Source organism: Centruroides sculpturatus, unplaced genomic scaffold (assembly GCF_000671375.1).
Source record: "Centruroides sculpturatus isolate CEXI.00-Female unplaced genomic scaffold, Cexi_2.0 scaffold241, whole genome shotgun sequence".
Lineage (NCBI taxonomy): Eukaryota > Metazoa > Arthropoda > Arachnida > Scorpiones > Buthidae > Centruroides > Centruroides sculpturatus.
In genome coordinates, this window is record NW_019384409.1 from 219,705 (window position 1) to 246,140 (window position 26,436).

The 26,436-nt window shown below is 28.4% G+C and overlaps 1 protein-coding gene across 1 annotated transcript in view; it reads left to right on the forward strand.

Moving 5' to 3' along the window:
- Positions 1-4,031: 4,031 nt before the first annotated feature.
- LOC111618969 (protein trachealess-like) overlaps positions 4,032-26,436 on the forward strand; it is an 83,928-nt gene continuing 61,523 nt past the window's right edge. The window contains exons 1-2 of the mRNA XM_023360597.1: positions 4,032-4,361; positions 26,244-26,309. Of these exons, the coding sequence (XP_023216365.1) occupies positions 4,285-4,361; positions 26,244-26,309 (143 nt within the window). The 5' untranslated portion in view covers positions 4,032-4,284. The remainder of the gene's footprint in view (positions 4,362-26,243; positions 26,310-26,436) is intronic.

A 26,436-nucleotide genomic window follows, 5' to 3' on the forward strand; every position in this document is an offset into this window, starting at 1 on the left:
ATATATATATATATATTTGAAATAAAAATAAATTCCAACTCTACAATTAAATTTATGTAAAGTTTTATGCGTAAAAATAAAATATAAGCCCCCGCATTTGACACTTTAAAAAAAGTTTTGAGATAATTTCAAATTTAAATAAGATAAATGTAGAAATTCTCGAACTCAGCCAGTTCGGTTGAATAGTTGTTACCGTAGCCCATAGATTACGTCTAGATGTTGACATAGATCGGTCGACGTCATTCTTCTAGTAAATGTGTTGACTTTGTGGATCTCCTGACTGCTTCCACACCTTTAAATTGTGGTTAACACCGTTTAACAAATAAAGATTTTCTCCTTTATAATAGCACTTGACTGACTAGCATCAAACAGGATAAATAAATAGTCTTAAATCTCTTCATTCGTGAGTTACATTGCTTCTTTTATGCTTAAGACAGATTTGTATAGGCCTGTATAGTTTCAGAAATAAACTTGTCGTGAATAATTAACTATTTAATTCTATTTACTAATTATTATTTAACTTTTATAAAAGTTAACTTCCTTGATTTTATATATATAAAATTTTAATAAAAGTAATAATAATAATAATAATAATAATAACAAAACTCTTTACTGTTTCTATAAACTTATTTCTGCTATTTTTTAATTTTCTATAAGAATTTAAAAACTAGCACAAAAAAAAATTTCTATTAAAATAATTAAATATAGGCTTAAAAGCATTTGTATTAATTGCAAATTGTGATTAAGATATATTTTCTTTTGTTACAAACCTAATTAAAGTTGTTATAATTTTGTATAGGCCTAAACAAGATTACCAAACTTAATTAAAAGCATATACTTATGTTAAAGAACAGATAAATGTGAACTTTAAAGTATAACATACAAAATAATGAAGTTAAACTGAATTATTTCTATTAAATTTCATCCCATAAGTCAAAAACTAGTTGTAAACAACCGTGGCAGGCTATATACAGATCATTAGGCACTTAACTCTTGTTTCGGAATATAGGAAACTTGGTTTGAATAATTTTAGATAGTTTATATATCCGATAGATTGCAGATTTTTACTCTTAACCATGTTATAATTTTATTTGAATTGGCAATTTTACAAAAATTGTTAAATAGAATGGAATGAAAGAAAGACAAAATTGTGAAGAAAAGAGTAAATTCTCCACATTGAATTTTCATATAGCGAGATGATAATACACGAAACACCTTACATTCGCTATTATATTTCCATTCATAACTGCAATTCTGAAGGCCTGACTCTCGAGCAAAATTTTGAGATATAATTACTTTACATGTTTATTAAGTTGTGTGAAATTAATAGAACTTGAACATGTTAAATTAATAAAATGGAGACACCCGAGATATTTGTAATCCGTAAATATATGTTTTATATCACTTACGGAAAATAATTTAAGTACTTTTCAAATATAAGAATAATTTTATATGTAGGCTATAAAGTATATAGGCCTATATATAAAAAGGTATCAAAGCTTTATGAATGTAAATTCTCTAGAATTAATGAAGTTCGAATTTTACTATTTTTATGAATTTTAACATGAAAGATTTTTTTACTATTTTGGCTGATTACGTTAGTCCATCAATCACAGCAAGATAATTTCTATTTATTTATTTGTAATCTTATGAAAACAGGCCTAATAAAGAGTTTGAGACAGACAATCGTACTATAATTTTTGAGAATCGTGTAAAAAGTACATTTATAAAATAGGCCTGTATAAACTGATATTGTAGTATTTGGAAATTATAATAATAAATACGTTTATTTTAAATAGTTTTCTTTTTAAATAAGTCGTAAAGAATTTTTTTAATTCGATGGAAATTTGTTACTTATCATAAAGTTATAGAAAACGGTGACACAACCAATCAATACTGTCATTGTGTCGCACACACCTATTTCAAGTCGCGAACGGTAGGTGGCATTAGTGGGCCCCCAGATAGAAAGAAATCACTGACCTTAAGCACCCAGACTTCTACCATAGACTAGTTAATGATGGTAAGAACTGTTCCATTACGATTTATNAAGAATTTTTTTAATTCGATGGAAATTTGTTACTTATCATAAAGTTATAGAAAACGGTGACAAATGAGAAGACACAGCCTATAAGAAAAAAATGGGCTATATAAGTCGAAAGATAACTACTGTTTTACTGTATTTGGTAAAAAAGTCAGTGGAAACATCTGCTCGTTCTCAGATAACTCTGCGTCATTTCCAAGAATGATAAAAATGTAACCAATCAAAATACAGTAATTAAAATTTTAGTCGTAAAATTTCCTTTGTCATATTAATTTTTAACATACAAAAAATTGTATATTCTTTTTCTAGTCAGTCATTATATAATATATACGTATGAAACTCTTGTTCGTGGATGTAAAGTAGCTTCGGAGAACTTTCAAGCTTTCGTTACCAATAACCAATATCTTAAATTGTAGTTAAGTATTAATCATTTTATAAAATTGAAATTTTATTTATAAAATATATTTCATTAATTTCAAAATATAAGTATTTAAAGTGTTATTGTCGATAATCAGGCCTTCGGAATTACAAGGATAATAGAAAATGTAACTTAAGTGCCGAACCGATATGCGTTTAGAATGGAAAAATCATTTAGATTTACATAAAATTTCATCTTATGTTTTGTAAATAGCTTTCTGATTTGTTAAAAGTAAGAAAATTCCAACTCGTTTTCTTTTATTCTTGAAATTTTTCAACTTTTACGTTAAAAATTTCTCTTAATTTTGCTGAAATAAATAGGCCTGTATAAATTTATGTTATACAATGTATGTTTGTAGATCTGTGTGAAAAAGAAACGGGCCCAAAGCAAATTATAACTTATCGAAAGTCTAATAATCTTATAGAAAATATTCTTAGTCACGAATTTTCCTTTCGAGAATTCTTCAAATAATTATCTAATTACAACGAGACATTGAAAACTGTAAAAGACTAACAATTGGATCTAAATGTAAGATAAAGTTTTAGAATCGGACTCAGTAGGGTTTAAGTATTAAAAACTTCAGTATTAATATTTTGAATTTCCACGATTGTTAGAAAAGTTGTTTCGTTTAATTTTAATTTAATTTATGAGGGTTGGTATACTAAAACTTTGTGTAAAAATTGAACAGTATAGAGTCATTCATTTTGTTAAGTATAGGAAAATATTTAAAATTTTACTTTAAGGAAACGTTAAAACAATCTTGCACAATCCAAAATACAATTATATTACGAAAATTGTCATCCTTAATAAAATTATTTATGTACAGAAATCGTATAGGATTATCAATTAATTACGTGAGGGTTTTAATTATTGTTTCGGTCAATTTTACAATAAAATTTGTTATCGAATTATTTTATTATTGTAAGATAATTTTTATTATATGTATTAAAAGATATACTGTGNTTATGATATATTATTTTTGAATTTTAATTTATTAATTCGTAATTATAAATTTTGTACAAGTTTCCGATAGAATCTTGTTTCAAACTTATTAAAGAATAAAAGAAATTTATTTATCAGTTAATTTTTATGATCTTTATAGGCCGTGTGAGTGAATGTAGACTTAAAAACCGAAAGAAATTTAATTTTAGTGGTTTTAATTAACTGTGTTAAACTACAAAATCTGATATAAAAAGAGGCAATTATTTCTAGTTGTAGAGTAATTGTGTCTTCTACTTTCTTTTAAAAACGAAGTCTGTAGGTGGGTTTTTATAACGTTCTTAAACTTAAACGTTTTTTACCGAATTTGAAGTATTTTACACCAATCGTGAAAAATATTGACGTCACGATTATCCACGTGACTTTTCACACGCTTGCTAATTGGCTGTCACCGCAAGTTGTGTCCATCATCACATAACATAGAAACGCAACCAATGAAACAGTCGTTTCTTTGCTACAAAGAACAGCATAACTGCTTATTACGACAGTCGTAGCACCACCTATGGGGCGGGGCATGTTAATTATTACCTGTGCTCAGGTGAGCGTGGCAGAACCTCGAACAGGTATGGCAGGCTAACTGACTCTATCTATAGATCAATAAGAGTGAGAATAAGAGTGATCATTGGAGGATTTATAAATATTAATTAAATATAAAACTTATGATGTACAATTCTGAGTGATAACTTTTCTCTCGACAGTTCGGTGTAAAACGAGGGACAACGTGTTGATGCCAATATGCGGCCGACTGGTGAAATAAACGCCTCAGCTGCATGGAAACCTGGAGTATAGTGTGAATCCGCTGTCCCAATATTGGGACCCCGACAACATGCAACCCACAGATGGCTACAGGCCTTTACCCATGGATCTACACGTGACACCACAAGGCTATCATCCATATTACAGGTGAGTGGTGTAACCGGAGCTCTTCTCTGAATCTCTTTTTTTTTTCGCTTTATTAAATCTTTCTTTAATGAATTAAATTATCTCTTTTAAATAACTTTAAGTAAGAATTCTGATTTAGTGTTGAGTTGGGGTCAGAGGTCTCACACGATGGGTAATGCGGGGGAAATATTGGATGTTATTAACTATGGTGAAACGTCTGGGGTCAGTAGCCCCCTACATATCCTCCTAAACAGCATGGCGTCAAATAGATGGGCTGTCACTTAATAGAAAGTCGAATCGTCTGCTGAGTGCTAATAGAATTGACCTCTTAGAACTGTGATAAACGAAAAGTGCCCGCTAATTTGGCTTGTTTGATAAGCTTCAAATTAAATAAAACTCTATAATATTATAAAATTTAAGCAAATCTCTTCTCTTAAACTTTTAATTATTAATGTAAGATTTAAATGTTATTTGCCCATTATAGTACTTATAAAATACACTAAAAATTAAAACTATCACATTTATCTATAGCTTATAAGCCTAGAGTTTATATATATATATATATATATATATATATAGAATATAATAATTATATACTGTATTTAAAAATGCTTACATAAATTTAGCTAATGTTCGAGTCTCAAAACAATTCAGATCTAAAAGATTAATTTGATGTAGCCTATAATAAACAAAGATTTATGATAGGAATAAAGTAAAGTCGTTTAGAGAACGAAAAATTCAAAAATCCAAATATTTATACTAGATTGCTTTAATAAATTAAAAGCAATTAAAATGTAAAAAATGATCACGGAATGTGTTGTAATGGAATAGACCCATATCGAATGTTAGCAAGCTTTATTAGGCCTACAAAATTTTATAGTGCGTTAGCACACTGTTTGTAAGCCTACTACTTCCCAGGCCTTTTAATTTTATTGTATTAGTCCTTATAAAATTATATGAATTATATTTTAGAATTTAAAGAACTTTGAATTAGACCTTTTTTGATTTAGTTTCGGCTTTCCAAGTTCGTATTACGTTACGTACTGTACTTCGAATCTTAATTTGGTCTGGAAAACAATAACCAGTTACGAAGAACGTTACAAATTGTTATATAGTAAGCAATAATACTAATAATATTCTAGGTTACTCTTCTAAATTCTCACGAGAATTCCCTTTAAATTTTCTACTCTAATATTAATGGCGATGTGCATGTTATGAATGTCACGTACATTCCAAATATAGTCAAATGACGTCAATGGTCACCTAAAATTTATTCCTGCTTCTGTTAATTTCAAGTAAATTTTTATTGTTTTTTTTTAAATGTAAGGCCAAGTGGCATAATTAAGGTAAATGAGGTTTTGAAACAAAAATGTCAATCAGATTATTTAGTCGAAGTTTTTTCCTATAAATTCACATTTCTTATATCCTGGTTAGGTATTTCGTTGACAGCATAAGATATATTCGAGCTGTAAAAAAGTTACTGTTCTATCTGAATCATTAAGTGTACTCCAGTTTTCATCAAAAGAACTTGAAAGATCTACAAAAATAATATTTTCGAGTTCAATCTGTTTAATATATCTGTCAGTTCAGTATTTTTGATAATTGGCTCAATTTTCACCAGGTTTTTAATATATTCTTATGTTTCAAAATATCAAATAAATTTTCGTGTTTCATATTTCTACGCAAAGACAACAGAAAATTTAATATCATTCGATTATGAAGCTATTACAAGAACTGTTTTATCTTTTCGCCTAGATCCAAACGCTATAAAAGAAAAGAAAAGTTCTTACTTTTGAAGCCGAAAATTCACTTTAACGTCTATATTCAATAAAAGTCTTTACTTCTTCACTTGCTGAAAAGAGGGAGAGAATAATTTTGGGCGTAACTTTGCCTGTCTTAGTTGTCTTTTGTGGTTCGTTTCATCCAGACGTAACCATTATTATTATTGGTGAAACGACAAGGTGCGTGTACTATGACATGTCAAGTCCTTCCTATGCGGTCTACAACTAAGACAGAATAATTAGGGTTTGTGAAAATTTCATGTTTCAACTCTACACAAATTTTCCTCTTGCGGAAATACTGTTTCAGAAGCATAACCTAATTTACAGAAAAAAATTATGAGCTCAGGCCTACTTCAAAAATTAGATATTCAAGAGGAGGACAGTTTTGTATAGGTTTGAACCGGATTTTGAATAACTTCACTCTCTCACCTGACACAGCTTACTTTAAATGTAAATCATATGTTTGAAATATGTTATTTTTGTAAACCGAAATCAACGGGAGGATTTTCTGTTTCGTTTCAAATTTCTAACTCTTAAATCATTTCATTTTTGGAGTTCTCATGTGACGAAAGATGCAAACAGATTCAAGCTTTCGTGACTTATAAAAAGATACAGTTGGCAATAAGAAAAAAGATTCAACCTTCTTTTGGCTGTGCAAATCTCATTTCTGAGAACATGTTTCATGTAAATTAAAATTGTTCTGATAGACTAAAAGACGGAAAACTAAACTTCTGCAGGCCTATATCCCATCCTTAAATGCAACATAAAATCTCTTATAAAGCATATTTCTCACGATATTAGAAAGTTTATGAATGTAATTAAACAAATTCTAACTTCTATGTAACATATAAAAGTATTGGAAACCGAAATAATCTCACAGGATTTTAAAAATAAAAACTTTTACTCACGTTTAAAAATGGAAATCTTCTACTGTTCTCGTAATAATCCATGCTCGTTAGTGGACAGTTCTTGATAGAGGATTTTATACAAAGGCCTACCTCGACAATAATTGGGTATAAACGGAGATCGTAATCCCTCACTAATTGTTGTGGTGCGATTCACCCTTTTTTATTAGGAAATTTGAGATATTTTTTTTAAAGTGTGATAGGGGTTCTTATTTTAGATCTCATTTGACTTTTTGACGTGTTTTGAAGGCAGTTTTTAATTATGAGACAATTAAACATTCATTCTAAGACATGAAATCAAACTGTGGGTTGTATAATGTTAAGTATTCCACTTCGCATCACATTGCAAATAATAAAAAGTTAAACACTGAACTGATAAATGCAATACTTTACATCTAAATAAAAAAAAATAAATTAGAAATATAAGCAGGAAAGATAAAGGAAATTTTACTTCTGGTCATCTTGTTGAATTTCTTCAACAAGAAATTCAATTGACTTTCGTGATTTTGCATCAGAAATTAAGTTGATTAGCTTGATTTTGAGTTATTATCAAATGGAATTAAATCGATATGATCATTAGATCGTATCGATTTAATTTAGTTTTAGTTAAACTAACGAAATGGAAAATGAAATTTCAATATTGAGAAAGTCAACATGGATTCATTAAGAAATGAGATTCTTTTAAAAAATTTCTTTTTTTACAATTAATCTATTATATAGGCTATATTAAAATAAGTGGATCATTTATCGTCTTAGTTTAAATTAAATTAATAATCTTGGCCGTAATAGTCTTGCGGTTCGGATTTAGATAGAATTTTGGAAGCCATTCATAATTAAAGAGTTTCCAATTTTCTTAAGTAGAGTAACATCATCAAAGGGAATTTTTAAGATTCGCAATTACAGAAGCTTTTCTATTTTATTGAAATATCAAAGGTTGTAGAATTTACCAGCAGAAGTTGAATAATTAAAACATGATTTTTCTGTGTCCATTTACGATTTAATTGCTTTAATATTGAAAGTGAAATTATTGAATGTAAATATAACTAATAATTAATGTTTATAAACGAATTTATTAAGAAAAACGAATAAAATTGTAATAAAACAATCGTAGAAAGAGCTACCGTAATATTTTTACATATCTATAAACAAATTAACGACGTCAATAAACGAAATCAAAATTAATGGGCTAAGCAAAAGAGACACAAAAATTTTTGTCAAAAAAACTTTTGACGTGTATTCAAGTGCTTTCTCATAACTTGATCACCATGATTACTACGAATAAATAGCACCTTTATATACTACACATCATTATCAAATCGAGCATCTCTTCAGCATCGTGCAGATATGTAATTGTAGGTTATACAATATCCCTTAAGTGCACAATAGCCATGGTGGGTTCTCCACTTAGAGTCCCTAAGGCTGTTCCTTTTAAACCTGTCTGCCTTCTCTAGAAAAATCTTAAAATTTGAGAATAACTTAGATATAATTTACTATAAAAGAGGAAGGTTTAACCGCTCTACGCATTTTTTTTTCTTTTTCTTTTTCTTTTTATTCTCGAAATTTTTACACGCGTTTGGACTTTGTAACGCTCACCGTATAATCTCCAAAAATGTTAAATTTAGCGAAGCAACGCACAACCAATCAATACTGTCATTGTGTCGCACACACCTATTTCAAGTCGCGAACGGTAGGTGGCATTAGTGGGCCCCCAGATAGAAAGAAATCACTGACCTTAAGCACCCAGACTTCTACCATAGACTAGTTAATGATGGTAAGAACTGTTCCATTACGATTTATAAACATTAATTAATTGCATGGTAATCAATAAATTAATTAAAAACTCTTTTAATAGATTATTTTAACCATATTTATTAACAAATTTAGATTTTACTATTGGGATTCTAAATTCAAAATCAGTCAATAAGCTGTATTTTAAATATAACTGTTATTATTAAATAATTTATTTAAAAAAACCCTATAAAAGATGAATTTTAAACGATGAAAAACTAGGCATAAATAAATAAAACGCTACTTAAGCCTACAAATTGAGTTTTAAAGTTTTCTAGTTAAATTTTTATAAAGGTCTTTCTAAATGTCTTTATTATTTTGTAGATTTGAAACTTTCTAAATTTCGACTTCTTTTATGTCTTTCATGAATTAAATTTTAATAGTTTATTACGAATTTTCCATATATAAATTTACCATTTTGAATTTTGCATTCCCTCATATCCAAGTTGTAATTTCTACCGTGTACGCTCAGTCAATTCCACGATAGAATATTAATAGTTTTCTACTATTTTTTACTCCATAAAAGTTTAAATTAGTGTTTAACCAACAATTATAAGTTGTTTATATAATATATATATATATATATTTGAAATAAAAATAAATTCCAACTCTACAATTAAATTTATGTAAAGTTTTATGCGTAAAAATAAAATATAAGCCCCCGCATTTGACACTTTAAAAAAAGTTTTGAGATAATTTCAAATTTAAATAAGATAAATGTAGAAATTCTCGAACTCAGCCAGTTCGGTTGAATAGTTGTTACCGTAGCCCATAGATTACGTCTAGATGTTGACATAGATCGGTCGACGTCATTCTTCTAGTAAATGTGTTGACTTTGTGGATCTCCTGACTGCTTCCACACCTTTAAATTGTGGTTAACACCGTTTAACAAATAAAGATTTTCTCCTTTATAATAGCACTTGACTGACTAGCATCAAACAGGATAAATAAATAGTCTTAAATCTCTTCATTCGTGAGTTACATTGCTTCTTTTATGCTTAAGACAGATTTGTATAGGCCTGTATAGTTTCAGAAATAAACTTGTCGTGAATAATTAACTATTTAATTCTATTTACTAATTATTATTTAACTTTTATAAAAGTTAACTTCTTTGATTTTATATATATAAAATTTTAATAAAAGTAATAATAATAATAACAAAACTCTTTACTGTTTCTATAAACTTATTTCTGCTATTTTTTAAATTTCTATAAGAATTTAAAAACTAGCACAAAAAAAAATTTCTATTAAAATAATTAAATATAGGCTTAAAAGCATTTGTATTAATTGCAAATTGTGATTAAGATATATTTTCTTTTGTTACAAACCTAATTAAAGTTGTTATAATTTTGTATAGGCCTAAACAAGATTACCAAACTTAATTAAAAGCATATACTTATGTTAAAGAACAGATAAATGTGAACTTTAAAGTATAACATACAAAATAATGAAGTTAAACTGAATTATTTCTATTAAATTTCATCCCATAAGTCAAAAACTAGTTGTAAACAACCGTGGCAGGCTATATACAGATCATTAGGCACTTAACTCTTGTTTCGGAATATAGGAAACTTGGTTTGAATAATTTTAGATAGTTTATATATCCGATAGATTGCAGATTTTTACTCTTAACCATGTTATAATTTTATTTGAATTGGCAATTTTACAAAAATTGTTAAATAGAATGGAATGAAAGAAAGACAAAATTGTGAAGAAAAGAGTAAATTCTCCACATTGAATTTTCATATAGCGAGATGATAATACACGAAACACCTTACATTCGCTATTATATTTCCATTCATAACTGCAATTCTGAAGGCCTGACTCTCGAGCAAAATTTTGAGATATAATTACTTTACATGTTTATTAAGTTGTGTGAAATTAATAGAACTTGAACATGTTAAATTAATAAAATGGAGACACCCGAGATATTTGTAATCCGTAAATATATGTTTTATATCACTTACGGAAAATAATTTAAGTACTTTTCAAATATAAGAATAATTTTATATGTAGGCTATAAAGTATATAGGCCTATATATAAAAAGGTATCAAAGCTTTATGAATGTAAATTCTCTAGAATTAATGAAGTTCGAATTTTACTATTTTTATGAATTTTAACATGAAAGATTTTTTTACTATTTTGGCTGATTACGTTAGTCCATCAATCACAGCAAGATAATTTCTATTTATTTATTTGTAATCTTATGAAAACAGGCCTAATAAAGAGTTTGAGACAGACAATCGTACTATAATTTTTGAGAATCGTGTAAAAAGTACATTTATAAAATAGGCCTGTATAAACTGATATTGTAGTATTTGGAAATTATAATAATAAATACGTTTATTTTAAATAGTTTTCTTTTTAAATAAGTCGTGAAGAATTTTTTTAATTCGATGGAAATTTGTTACTTATCATAAAGTTATAGAAAACGGTGACAAATGAGAAGACACAGCCTATAAGAAAAAAATGGGCTATATAAGTCGAAAGATAACTACTGTTTTACTGTATTTGGTAAAAAAGTCAGTGGAAACATCTGCTCGTTCTCAGATAACTCTGCGTCATTTCCAAGAATGATAAAAATGTAACCAATCAAAATACAGTAATTAAAATTTTAGTCGTAAAATTTCCTTTGTCATATTAATTTTTAACATACAAAAAATTGTATATTCTTTTTCTAGTCAGTCATTATATAATATATACGTATGAAACTCTTGTTCGTGGATGTAAAGTAGCTTCGGAGAACTTTCAAGCTTTCGTTACCAATAACCAATATCTTAAATTGTAGTTAAGTATTAATCATTTTATAAAATTGAAATTTTATTTATAAAATATATTTCATTAATTTCAAAATATAAGTATTTAAAGTGTTATTGTCGATAATCAGGCCTTCGGAATTACAAGGATAATAGAAAATGTAACTTAAGTGCCGAACCGATATGCGTTTAGAATGGAAAAATCATTTAGATTTACATAAAATTTCATCTTAAGTTTTGTAAATAGCTTTCTGATTTGTTAAAAGTAAGAAAATTCCAACTCGTTTTCTTTTATTCTTGAAATTTTTCAACTTTTACGTTAAAAATTTCTCTTAATTTTGCTGAAATAAATAGGCCTGTATAAATTTATGTTATACAATGTATGTTTGTAGATCTGTGTGAAAAAGAAACGGGCCCAAAGCAAATTATAACTTATCGAAAGTCTAATAATCTTATAGAAAATATTCTTAGTCACGAATTTTCCTTTCGAGAATTCTTCAAATAATTATCTAATTACAACGAGACATTGAAAACTGTAAAAGACTAACAATTGGATCTAAATGTAAGATAAAGTTTTAGAATCGGACTCAGTAGGGTTTAAGTATTAAAAACTTCAGTATTAATATTTTGAATTTCCACGATTGTTAGAAAAGTTGTTTCGTTTAATTTTAATTTAATTTATGAGGGTTGGTATACTAAAACTTTGTGTAAAAATTGAACAGTATAGAGTCATTCATTTTGTTAAGTATAGGAAAATATTTAAAATTTTACTTTAAGGAAACGTTAAAACAATCTTGCACAATCCAAAATACAATTATATTACGAAAATTGTCATCCTTAATAAAATTATTTATGTACAGAAATCGTATAGGATTATCAATTAATTACGTGAGGGTTTTAATTATTGTTTCGGTCAATTTTACAATAAAATTTGTTATCGAATTATTTTATTATTGTAAGATAATTTTTATTATATGATGATAGAATTTTATGAAAAGCTTTCGAGAAGCAAATGGAAAATTCTAAATGCTTAACAAATCTATAAAATCAAACTAAATAAATAGATTGTAGAATCTTTACAGTTTTTAGTTTTTATGTTTTTTGTTAAAGTTCAAAGTTATGTACAGTACTTTACGGTACATTTATTTCATTAAAAGAAGATAAAATAAATTCATATTCTTGGTAACTTTTAAAAGGCAATTATTAAAATATAATATTAAACTAACATTTCTGAATTTTTATCAAATTTCTTTCGTCAAGTTAACAGAAATCGAATCGTATATTTTAAAATTTTATACATATATATGCATTGGGAATTTTGCAATAAAATCATCAAACCTGTGTCTACCATCTGTTCTGGCAAATGATAGAATTTAACATTTTCTATTTACCTTCGGTAATAACAAGTTATTTTCTTGTACCACTTATCCTCATATTATCAATAGGGAAACTAAGAAAAAATTTGCCTGGGGAACTGGAGAAATAGGCCAGGAAAAGTTCCACTCAACGTCCTTAGGTAGAAGCTAATGAATTGCGCTGCTATCATCGCTGACAATTATAGGTTGGGAGCACGCAGTATTAAAAGACAGCCATTCAAGTAATCCGCTATTTGCTAACTGGAAATAAAAGTGATGTGTCATGCCCGCAGCTAGGCCATTGTTAAGCTTATAAACCTATAGGCTCTACAATTATAGTATTGAGCATTTAACGGCAAACCTGTTCCACTTGCGAGTGTTCAAAATTAATTCTTATTATTTAAGGTTTCTTTCAAATTCAAAATTTTCAGTTGGAATTAGCATTTCTTATATTTTTCTTCATATTCTATTGTAATTCTTGGTATTTTGAAATCGAGAAAGGTTATTGTTAACGTTGAGCATTTTTAATTTCTCGGTGTGAGCGCAATCTCATCTTCTCGAGATTTTAATAAAAATTTAGTACTGGATACGATTTTTACTTTAAATAGATTACTTAATAAACTGAATTATGTGAAGAATATAATTATTTATAAAGGAAGTTTTTTTGTGATGGAAAAAAGGTGTGTTGACCTCATGACTGTTTTGGCCAGAGGGATTATCAGAGTGGGCGGGATGAACTGCAAATCCGGTGCCACCTCCTTTCTATCTCGTCCTCATTCTTTCGTGAGGCAGTGAATGTGCTTCAATTAATCCCAGCACAATTTCTTGATTTTTTTTATTCTTACAGGTAAAGAACTTTTCCGCCTGTAAAATTCATCCCCGGCTTTGCAATGATCGATGTAACAAAAGCCATCCAAAACAAAAATCCAATTAAAGATCAATAAAGTCTAACCTCTGTGCCTCGGGCTTAACTTTTAAAACTTTATGTTCTTTAGTTATAAATTTTTATTACGAAGATATTAACTATATAAAACTTTTTTACTGGAACCGATGCTAATTATGGACTTTAATATTTATAATTTTCCATGTATATAATAATAACAAGATGCTTTAAAAATTGTTTATTATATATATTAGAAAGCCCTTAATTTTAATGGTAGAGAAAAATGAAATATTAGTTATTTTTCGAGTTATTTGTCATAAAAAAGGATACATTTTTAACGATTAAGCACAGCTTATAGCCTATAGGCTTATATAGATTATCTATAAGCAAAAACTAGTTAAACTACTGACAAGAAATTTAACAAGATACAGTTATAAATAAAGAGAACTCTTTATTTAAAAAGATGACCTCTAAATGTCAAAATATAATCATTTTTTAATACATTGTAATACATTGCATAATTAATAGCAATTAACTGTAAATCAGTTATAGTTCCTTATATAATATTTATATTTATTTTGTCTGATATTATAATTTTTGCCATTAATAACGCATTCTTTATTTTAAAAATAAGATGCAATATTAATTTTACATAGTTTTACGGACTCAGACTAAGGTTATGACTTGGCATTTGTTATTATGTACTGTACAAGTAAAATATTTTAAGATCTCGAAAGGAATTATCTATAGATCATACTACAATGATCTACTGCAAAACCAGAATTGTATGATTATATTTTCACGGTATGTTTTGTAGAATTTATGACCCCACTGCCAAGGAGAATTATATTTTATATTGACAGATTACCTAAAACAGGCCTCTATGCATAGTGAATAGATCTCACACTTATCCTTATCTTTATTATGTAACCTTACCGAAAGATTGTTTTGACTGTAGAAGTTCTAATATAAATTTAGTAATATTTTATATCAGATTAAAGATTTTTAAAGTAATTGTTAGATAAAACGTAATTAAAAATATAGGCCTATTACAGAATGGACAATTTGAATTTTAATTGCAGGCTGAACGTGGTAGCTTCATCAGTGAACATCATGACATTTAGATTTTTACTACAATAATATTTATAGGAATAAAGTTTTGAATAAAAATGGAATGCGGGTTTTATGTCAAGCAATATGAGGCTTTATGCCGCGATTATGACCATGCAGGAGATAGGCGTGGTCGCGTGTTGGTTAATGTAATGGCGTCGTATTCCGCCTTGTAGACGTATATAAACGGTCATGGAACTCAATGATAATTAAAACTAGTAAAATACCAGAAAAAAATTTGCTATAATGAGCTGGAATTGTGGGCTTCGTTTTTTAATAATTTATGGCTATTCTTTTATCAATCAACACTCAAGAAATCAAATAATTAACATCAAATTTCCAAGGCAAAATATATAGGATATTCTATTTAAAACTAGTGAACATTCCTAAGACATTCTCATTTAATCTTCTAATTAGTGTGGTAAAGATTTTTTTTTTCTTAGAATTTCATTGTTTTTTTCTTTATTTAATTGTGAATGATTAAATACTTCAGCATAATCCGGAGAATTTCTGAAAAAATTGTTTTTCTGCAGTAGTCTGTAGAAGTTATCTAGATATGGAAGAATGATATAAAATACAATAAGTCAGAAACCAGAATTTTTACATCAATCGTTAGCCCACAATTTCAAGAATACGAATATTATTTCAGGATATAAAGTTTATATTACAATAATCTACAAAGTCCTACTGCTTTGCTTATCTTCTAGCGTTTTTGTAAATTATTTTTATGGACTTAACTTCCTAAGATAAACTTTATTATAAATGCAACTAAGCTATATATTCAAGCTATTTTTCAAACAAACAGGCTTTACTCGACATGTATATTTTATATTTTACTCTACTTTTGAAAATTAAAAATGGTACAATGTAAATTTTTAATATGTAAAGAATATAATGTGATATAGCTTTTGAGTGCTCTTAATAGTCTTAAATAGACTATTAAGCCCAACATCCAGTCGGAGGTATCCATGGTAACGCAAAGGGACTCGAGAGGCGTAGGAGCACGTGTTCATCCCCAGTCACGTGATGAGAGATCGTGACAAGAATGGTGCAATCTGGCACGGGATGCGGGTTGTACCAATTCAGTCCTATAGTAATACTGTTTTATAGCTTGTAGGCTATTAAAGTATACCATTTGGTGGATGATCATCCGATAGCTAATTGATCTTGGGAGGGACCCGTTGACTCTACTTGTTTCATTAGTTCTCGGATCATAGAGAATATGACAGCTCACACTCTAGTTAGACAAGATGCATTTATCAGATACGTCCGGCTTTTTTCTTCGTCGGTGTGTCTAATTTGCATATGTTTCTCAAGTTGTTTATAGACAAGTAACAACAATAAGTCTTAAGGCCATTTTATTGTTCTCGTAAATTACCAACGTGTAAATCTCTCAATTTTAGATTTGCAAATACTCAAAACATCGAATAGAAGCGTAGAAATAAACAATTTACATCAGATATTCAAATTTGTTAACAATTTCTGTTGCCCAGAAGTAGATTAAAATGAAAAACTATGAAGTACGAAATATTAGCCTATTTACGATATACAAAAAAAAAACCTGTGCAGGCCCTACTGTGTATATTTCAATCAAGGTAGTCTGTTGGATTATATTTAGTTTAGGAGCTAAAATAATTATTTGAAATATGTTTTAATTGAAACAAATGTTTCCAATATTAAACTTTGTTTTTTAATCATCTACTTAAGAGACAAATCTAAGTAATTTTGCTAACTTTTAATATTAAATCATTTAGATTTCACAAAGTGTTTACTCATATAAAAACCTAGACAACATTTTCGTTTAGGCTGTTATATAGGCCTAAGTAGGCCTACATATATATGTATTGATTTATCGTTAAAGAAATAATGTTTAAAAAATGTTAATAATTTCAATTGAGATTAAGGATGTAAAACTTAAAATGGGAAATTTTTAAAAACAAAATTGAATGACGTTCACCGTGTGTTTCATTCGATTCACGACGTCTACATTTAACGAACGTTAGATCTAGTTTTACTTGGTTCTCACAGAGAACCTTGTCCTTTCTGGCCGGCCTCCTCCTTTCATTGTACTACCTATTTATCTAAAGTGTATCATTGACTGTCATTCGAATGACATACGTCAGATTTCATGTCAGATATTAAGTAACTCATCATGTCAAAAATGTCTATTGTGTTTAAGCAATATTAAAATAAAACGTGAATAATTAAGAATTCTTTTATAAAAATGTATGCCATTTATATATATTATATGGGCGAAAAAATTGATGCCCGTATACAGCATGAATGACTTTTTTCTTGTGTTCAGCACGACGTTACTAGTTGTTTATCAGTTGACCTTCAAACGGCCAGTTAGCTGGACCCTAGAACCTTTGAAGGCCGAGACTACATCCTTATCGGGCATTCTTATTATGTAAGAGAAACATGTTGAATGGCTATGCGAGAGAGATTTGAATCGACTGCAGTTGTAATGGAATAACAGCGTAGGTTCGTGTAGGGGAAACGACTGTCCAATTCCGGTAAGTAGCTCAGCTGGCTACGCCTGATTCATTTTTAATAGGCAGGTAACTGTCCATTCGGCTTTTGGCAATAAATACCAACCGCACTCTGCCAATATCCATCCTGTAGAGAAAGGACAATTTTTCTTAACCTGTATTTTCCCAACCAACTTGTAACCCTACCAAGAGACTAGTAGCGCTCCTAGCGGACAATCGATTGGGTTGTTTGTCCCCCTACAAACCCAGAACAGAGTTTATTAAATTTGGACAGGGTAGACGGGGATAGAAAAGGGGGTGATGTCATTGTTATTGATTTCCTTGTGGTAGGAAGATATCCCTACAACTTTTACATTCAGTGTAAATACCTGTGATGATCGCCTGAGAACAGAACCCGGTTCACATTTTACTGCCACGGTGCTCTATACTCTCTTCCTAATTTGCTTCATGGCTTCTTCCATTTGCTGTTCGGAAGCTTCATAGCGTCGTCACTTGGGATTACATACACTTGTTTCATTTAACTCACGAAGTAGTTTATGCTCATGTAAAACGAAAATGCACTTTCTACATGATAAAACAATGTTAAAAAATGAGTTTTATACCTAATACAAATAACAACTGCCTTTCTTTTCTTTCCTTCCGAGTTCCAGTTTTTAGTAGGCAAAAGTTTATGATATTCAACTCTTATTTTTCTTGTGCATTCAAAATTATAAATTTTTCACAAAGGATAAATGAAATATAGAAAATATTCTTCCGCAATAACAATTCGGTCATTTGAAAAATATCATTTTGTTAAAATAAAAAATAATTCAAACAATATTCATATTGAAATTCAATGCAAATATTTCTTCGGATATTCTTGTAGAGGATTCACTTTTACGCCTCCAATTTACTATCTAATGGTAAAATTTTTAAACATTTCAGATCTTGGAGAATAGAATAATATATATTAATAATACTTATCTCTTGATTTTCTCCATACTAAAAAAATTCAATCTCCCATAGGCCTGTAGGTAATTTCTTATAAAATAAAAACGTCAGTACTCGTTTGTTAATAAGAATAAATACTGTATTTGAAATGAAAACCATAAAATCCAATATATATTTTTTAATTTATAGATTCAGTTGAACTTTCTACAGGTCGATACGTGTTTATTTTATTGTCAACCATCATTAGATTTATTTTCAAATGTAATCCTATAAACAAACTATAGTCTTGTCTAAAATTAATCTCGTTATAAATTAAAGTCTAAATGATAATATAAGAGAGAGGATATGATTTAGATTTTTCTATGTAAATACTGTTCAAACTTTCCGAAATAAAAGCGTGTATAAATATAAAAACACGTGGAAGTGAGTGAATAATGTGTATTGGATTATAATAAACAATATTCTTAGTTTCTTCTTCTGGATAAGTGAGGAGTTGCGTGCAATTTAGTTGTATTTTTAACAAAATGTTGAGTAGCCAAACTACTCATTTGTTTAGGGTATAACTTTATGGACAGGACAAACATTAATCTGAATATTTTCAAAGTGAAATTATATTTGACGCCCAATACTTAACTACAGTCATTTCTCTAGGTCTTTCTGTAGCCAATAGCTAACAGTGTTTAGTTATCAGTTACCATGGTAATGTCATTTCCTAATCTCACGTTGAAAGACGAGACTTCGATGCCCCTAGCGGAATTTACAAACACTAAATGAGCATCCTCATCCGATTCGTGAGTTAAACTTTTCTTTGCAGTCATTCGATTAGAAAAAAATAGCTTGGAGTGATATAATTATTATGATGATACACACACGCACATAAACAAACATTTATTTCCTGAATTATGATTTGATTTATTCATTTCTCCTCCACCAGGAAAACTTGTAGTCTTATATTTTGAAGTTAGTTTGTACTTAATAGCTTTAATATTGTGTTCTTTTATTACAAGCTGAAATTTCGAGAATTTTCATACATTTACAGTAATTAACTTGGCATATTTATTAACTTGTCAGCGTGTATTAATTTACATTGATCTATGGAGAAAAATAAAATAATAATGTCACAATTTTTGTAAAAGTATAGTAGTTCTGTAATAGGAAAACATGTAACTTCGAGTAATTAATTGACTTTATCTCCCGTTAAATGGAATTTTTATTTTAAAAATAAATATATCTTGAAATATTCATTTAGAAAAGTTGTTCTAAGCTGTAATTAATGACAGCTTATGTTATCCTTGGCAGTTGCTACACACAAAACAACTATTGTTTAGAACAGACAAAAACAGCTTTTTCATTATCATCAAAAATGCACTTTTATCAGATTTTTTAAAATAATTAACACTATTTATTTAAAACAGAATAAATGATCTTTAAGACATTGTTGCACCATTGATCATGCTTCTCAATACTCTATTGGTCTAAGTATGAAAGAATTCTAAAGAGTTCATAAATATGCATGATTATATATAAATTATTTATGTGTTGACCTTAAGTTAAAAAGTAAGCTATAAAATAATAAAATAAATGCCAAACAAAAACATAACTATGAAATACTTTCTTCTATTTCCATTTTTAGTCATTATCTGATTACAAAAACCAATTCTTTTATTTAAGTTTTAATTATTATCATTTTTCATTAATGCTGGTGAATAAATAATGATGTCTAAAATTGTTTTTCCTCTGTTGAAAATAAAAATGGACACATTTTATTTTTCTCTGTTAAATTACTATTGTTATCTGTTATCGCAAAACAAAAATATGAGCTACAATACTTAGTTTCATGTCATATCTACATACATCATTAATAAAATAATTTTTCTATAACTATACTACAGTACCAGCATAGAGAAGGGCGTTATTTTCGGATATAAACTTACAAGAGCAAAACAATAGATTTAATCCAAGCACCACTTATCATGTAGTATATGAGATATAATGTCGTATGCCATTTTTCTTTGAACCGCTCGGAGATTATACCATCAGAAAAATGATTCCACCATCATTATGTACAAATTCGAGTAAAAATAGCTAAGAAAATTTTCTAAGTTGGTAAAGGTGTTGGCTGGACAGTAAGGGTGTGTTTTAGGGGGGGAGACAAAGATCAGTTGTTGACGGTTGTAAAGAATTATGAAAAAAATTGATGCAGGCAGCTTACACACACTAAGGATCTAATTATAAAGCATTTATTAATGTCAAAAATGGACTGATAATTATATGCCCCCCTACCACTGTCTTACCTGTATTATTAGTGGGGTCTGTATCCTTCTATTCACGGTCGGGTAATTTCCACGTTTAGAACATAGCATGATTTATAACAGCACGTGTAACTTCACCCACCCCTTCTTGTAGCACATTGTCTATTGGGTCGCCTGCTTTGATAAGTAGTGTTGCCTTGTCTGGCTTAAGGGCATTGCTAGATTTTTTTCTTTTTTTTTGTTACAAGCTTTCATTTCTTGAGTTATTTCGTTGCAACACTCGAGTTTTGTTTTGGATTGCAAATAAATTGTAAACCATCCTAACAAGGAAACTTTTATACTAAGTATGGGTTTCTTAATGCTACAGATTTTACATAAGAACTGTAAGTAGGTCTAACTTTATTAATTCACGGATAAAGATGAAGGTAGATAAGAAGCTGCCACAAGTCACTGAGTCAGAAGAGGCCCATTGCAGTCGGATATCGCCAGTTGCTTCTACTAAAGCAAAAATTTAAGGGATTTTTATGCAGTAGATAAGAAATATTTCGCTTTTTTTAAATTGATAAACTAATTTAACCATTACACTTTTGTTTTGAAGATGGATTAAAATATATTGGATTTTTTTTAACTCGAAACTTTAAGATTTAAACATTTTTCTAAACAGTTAATTTAAGAAGAAGTGAAATTAGTAAGTTGCATATATCTTTTCAAATATTTGAAATTTTCAAAATTACATAAAACAGTTTTTAAAAAAAGACTGATGCAAGAATCTAGCAAGTTGCATTGAATTACTGATCAGATATTAAATAGTTAATAGCCCGCAGGGACAATTCGATAGACTTGTTAATGTAGGTTTATGAATATTTGAAAAATGAATTAAATGCCAGGGAATTACAGTTCTTTAATCTTTAATGTATGCCTTGAACTATTTTCTAAGCATTTCATTATTTCATTGTTTAGATCTTGAATAGTTTTCAAATATAAAAGTATAATTAGAGGCCTCCGTGAAACTTCTACCTTGAATTATTCGTGATTATGCAATAAAATTTATTTTGATTAAAATTATCTTTCAAAGATTGATGGTAAATGTTTTGATGTCGACCTTGATAGTTATAGTCTAATAAAATTAATTAATTTTTCCATAAAATTCTAGTTTTTAAATCCAAAATTCTCACGAATTAATTAGAAAAAATTGTTTTTCAATATCTCCTCCTTTCTACAAAATGATTTCATTAGAAATACATTAGCAATTTGAAAGTAAAGATAAATGTATTCGAAAAAAATAGGAAATTAAATTTAAAATGTGTTTTCTTTACCTTTTTTTATATAACGAAAGATTTATTATTACACGAAAAACAAGTCTAGAATAAATCAGTAATAATTTACATAAAAAAAGTTTAATCACTAAAACGGTTATTAGTTAATGTCGTTGAATTTTCACGCCAACTTTCCACTCGTTAAGAGCCAATAGCCTTATCCCGCTAGTGCGGTTCCGGTTTTGACAGTTGACCCCTTTTTGTTTATTGATGGTGGCGACCTTGAAGATCGCAAATAAAAACAGGAGTAAATAATTAAGTGGACCCACTAGAAGGAGAACAAAAGTTGATAGCGGACGTAACCAGTAGGCGGGTTAGACTTGTCCTTGGTCACGGCTTACAATATATTATTACCTGTGAGAATGAGATACCCTTTCAAATTCCTCTTTGCCTCTTGTTTTTAATAAAGTCACACCAATGACAAGGATACAGCGTTTCGTATGAGAAATTCCGTGACTCTGTAATTTCGCTTTTACTATATAGTGCACCGCATTTAATTAAATGACTCCTTATCTGAAATATAAAATGAAGTGCACTTTATAAATGGCTTGGAATGTTTTGTGCTTTTGCATTAATCTTTGTACGCTTCACCATTATTATGTACGTAACTTTTTTTTTACTTAATAATAACTTCTTAGTGCCAAAGAGCCTTTTCTATCCTGTAAGGATAACAGATTTTAATAACTAAGTGTATTAAAGAAGAAGATTATAGTCTGCAGGTGTTATCATTGGGTCATAAGGCAAAATATTCATCTTTTTCGCCTCAAAAATTTTTATAACTTTTCGTGTTAATAAGCTTTTATTTTCCTCCTCTTTTCAAACGGTCGATTTTTTCTTCAGATTTTTAATTCTAGAAAATTTATTGGCTTTTTCGAGAGAATTAATTTTTTATTAGACTCATAACCTAAAACCATTACTTTTAAATATATTTAAACTTATTATTATTATAAAATCTGTGCCAGGAATCAATTCTATAATCATGTTTTAGAAGTTTTTTTTTTCATAAAAATATTAACAAGTAGTAAGATTATACTTGTCGAAAAATAAAATGAATTCATTACATAAAATCTATAAATAAATTAGAATAAAAATTATAATTATTTATAATTTAAATCTTCTTGAATTAATAGGTTATATGAATCCATTTAACCTTAAAGAAAAAAAGATTTAAGACTTCCTCGCACATTTCTTTTTTCTTTCATCTTTGAAGAAGATGAAACGATGATGAGAATAAATTTATACAATTAAAAAGATGTCGAAAAGGGTGTGATAAGAAAAGATTTGTTCGTTTAACGAATGATGATGTATCGTGAAGTTTCGGTGAGAAAACCTATATTGATAAATTGGTCGGATAAGTATTGACGAGATTTATATCTATTGAACAAACTAATAATAGCAAGTGATGATTTCAGGAGAATGATTAAACTTGGCTCGTATCAAAATGATTTTTTTTAAATGATACGAAAAGCTAAAGAGATAAAGAATGTTTTAATAAAAAAATTACTGTTTCGATCTTTCAAAGAGTAAATTAAGTAAGATAAATATGAGATGGAGATTTGAAGATTAAGTAAAGAGGATACCTTACCATGTGTCCTTTTTACTTAATCTTCAAATCATAGGAGAAAACCAGAATTAGTAAACAAAGCTATCATCTTCATATCGGTTTTATAATTAGTTTGGTTTATTGACTTTGTAAAACTGATAAATGAATTGTTTAAATCTTGCAAATCAACTTGACAGCATAACTCTTATTTAAGTAGGCAAAGAATTGACTTAATCGTATAAATAATGTGGCTCTTATATTTCGATTAAAGACAGTGAAATTTGGAATTAAATTTCATTAAAATCAGAAATATATATCTCAGTGCTCTTGTCTTATAATAACTCTTTTCGGATCGATTATCTTCTCTCAAGCAGTTTGTAAGCTGTTGATGAGTAGCATTCACAATAAATATAAAGAATTGGGCTTTCGCGTGTTAGTTGCACCATTAATGAATTTGGAAAGTAGATGAGTCAGTTACACGCAAAGTATCGTCGTTGTGTCAAAATGGAAATCATCTACGAGGCGATAAGTTACATTTAACAATTTAACGAGTTTAAAATTACTATATTTAAAGCTTAGGAAAACTTTCTTGCTACATTTAAATACTTTTCCTGTTAGTTTTAACTCTCAAGAGAACTCTCGACAAAAACTTTTATCGCAAAAATACATAAGTCTTGAATAAATGGAGAACACTTAAGCAAACTTTTTCGATATTTTGTAATTTCAGATCTTTCCTTACCTGAAATTCGATCTAACACAAAACGTGGGTAAAAAATAAGAGTGCATAGTTTTTAGGCCTACGTTGTGATCTATTTTATATTATCTTACATAATATGCTCTACTTTATAATAAACTGAAAATGCTTATTTAAAACAAACCTATCCATTGGTTAAATATTTATGTAATCTAAATTATATTTGCATAGTTGATTCTTATATAACTGCACACATTTCAAAAAATTTATAAAAATATTTATTTAAAAAATACGAGAAGTAGAAAGCTAAGATAATAATAGTATTAAAAATGTGACGCAATTTTTATTTTAATGAATAATTAAAAGAAAAAGATAACGTTTAAATTACAGTTTCTTGAAGTACGACATTGTCCCCTATACTAACAAGTCTTAAATCAAACTAATGATTGCTGTCATATTGTTATATTATTTCACAGAAATATACATATGTATATATAAATAACTTTATAAATGTAGAAAAAATCTCAAGCTTTATCTCGTATCTTGAAACTATTCATCGAATTAATATTCTAAAACAGGCCTCATTTAGCCGATGACAGTTCCAGAGCAACTGTTAAATAGCAACAGGAGGAAGTGTCTAACTCGGTGACAATGATGTATTGACTCTTTGTATTCTAAATTCTATTTCGCTTTGAGGCTATAACAACATAACAATAACGATATAGCCTGGGTGTACACTGTCAGAATCCTTAAGTAATTAAAAATTAAACAGATTTTCTCCCCCCACCAGACAGCAGGTGATGTTTGTGATTGTTTCGGAATATAAGATAGCTTTGAACAAAGCTTCACTTCCACTTCGTTACGTTTCTCTTTTAATATAAGTATAATGGCTTCTGAATTATTTAATTTTTTATATTTTCACTATTTTATAGAGAAATTATATAGTATAATTTAACTCTATTATATCCGATTAATAGATTGGTTTAATAATTCCATGTATGGAACTCCATACAACTTAGTTTAAGAAATGTTAACGATGGAATTAATTTTCGGATCTTGGCATTCATGATTTATTTATTGAGACAGTGATATACTGCTGTCATTTGTCTCATTTTGCTCTAAATGATGTGACCTGTGGTAACTAATTCTATTGCAACACCAATGACTAATTGTATTCCATTGTAATGAAGTTACCTACTTACATAGTTTGACACGAAATTATTTTATAAATGTCTCCTCGGATTTGGATATGAGAAAAGCAATACATTAAGTTAATAATGCTGAAGTTTATTCATTAATGTTGTAAGCATAAAATTCTATTTTAATCATAATTAAGCGGAAAGTTAATGTTATAGAAAAGAACAATTAAATATAATTAAAATTATGCTTAGGGCTTATTTAAAAATAGATAAAGATCTTATGTATATAATTTTTGTTGAAAAAAAAAGACGACTGCTTTCGAAATTATTTAGTTTAAGTAAAAAGTGTGACTTTCTTAATTCAAATTAAATGGCTTATTTATTATTTGAACATATTTCTTATTGTAAAAATACTAATTTAGGTGATATTTCTCTCTTCTTATTTTACAAGCTTAAGTTAACTATCCTATTTCTTATCCTACCAGCATAGATATCTCTCTCCTCTTACCTGTCAGCTTATGTAAAGCTTGTTGCTGAGTATCATCAGTCAGTATCAGTATAAGCTGATAGGAGAAAAGCAGTCCTCTTATCCTTCAGATTATATTAAAAATCCTCTTTATACTACTTTAAAGTTAAACAGACTGAGTTTGACCTCTTATTCCAGCCTTTTATGTTTATTATATATCGATAAATAAAGTTAATCTTTAAAATAAATAAAATAATAATGGAAAAAAACCGAAAAGTAAAAAAAAAATATGCATATAAAATAATATTTAGCTTTATAGTTATCGAAATTTAGAATGAATTTTCGATAATTTTAGTGTATTTTTTATAATTTAAATCTTTAGATTCTTATTGAAATCATCCAAATTTAAGGTTAGATTCAACCTTAGGGATAAATCCCAAATAATATAATATATGGTGAGCAATAAATGTGATGATGGTCCTCTTTCCATAGGTTACAATTGGGTTTGAAAAACTTTACTACAGCGTCAAGTCCGAGACCTACAATTGACACATTCAGGTGAGATAATTACCTGAATTTTCATTTGTAATTATTTAACTGAATAAAAAAAAAGAGGATGAAAGTAATGAAAATTAATAAATAATTTAGTATATATATTTATATATATAAATATATATATTTTTAT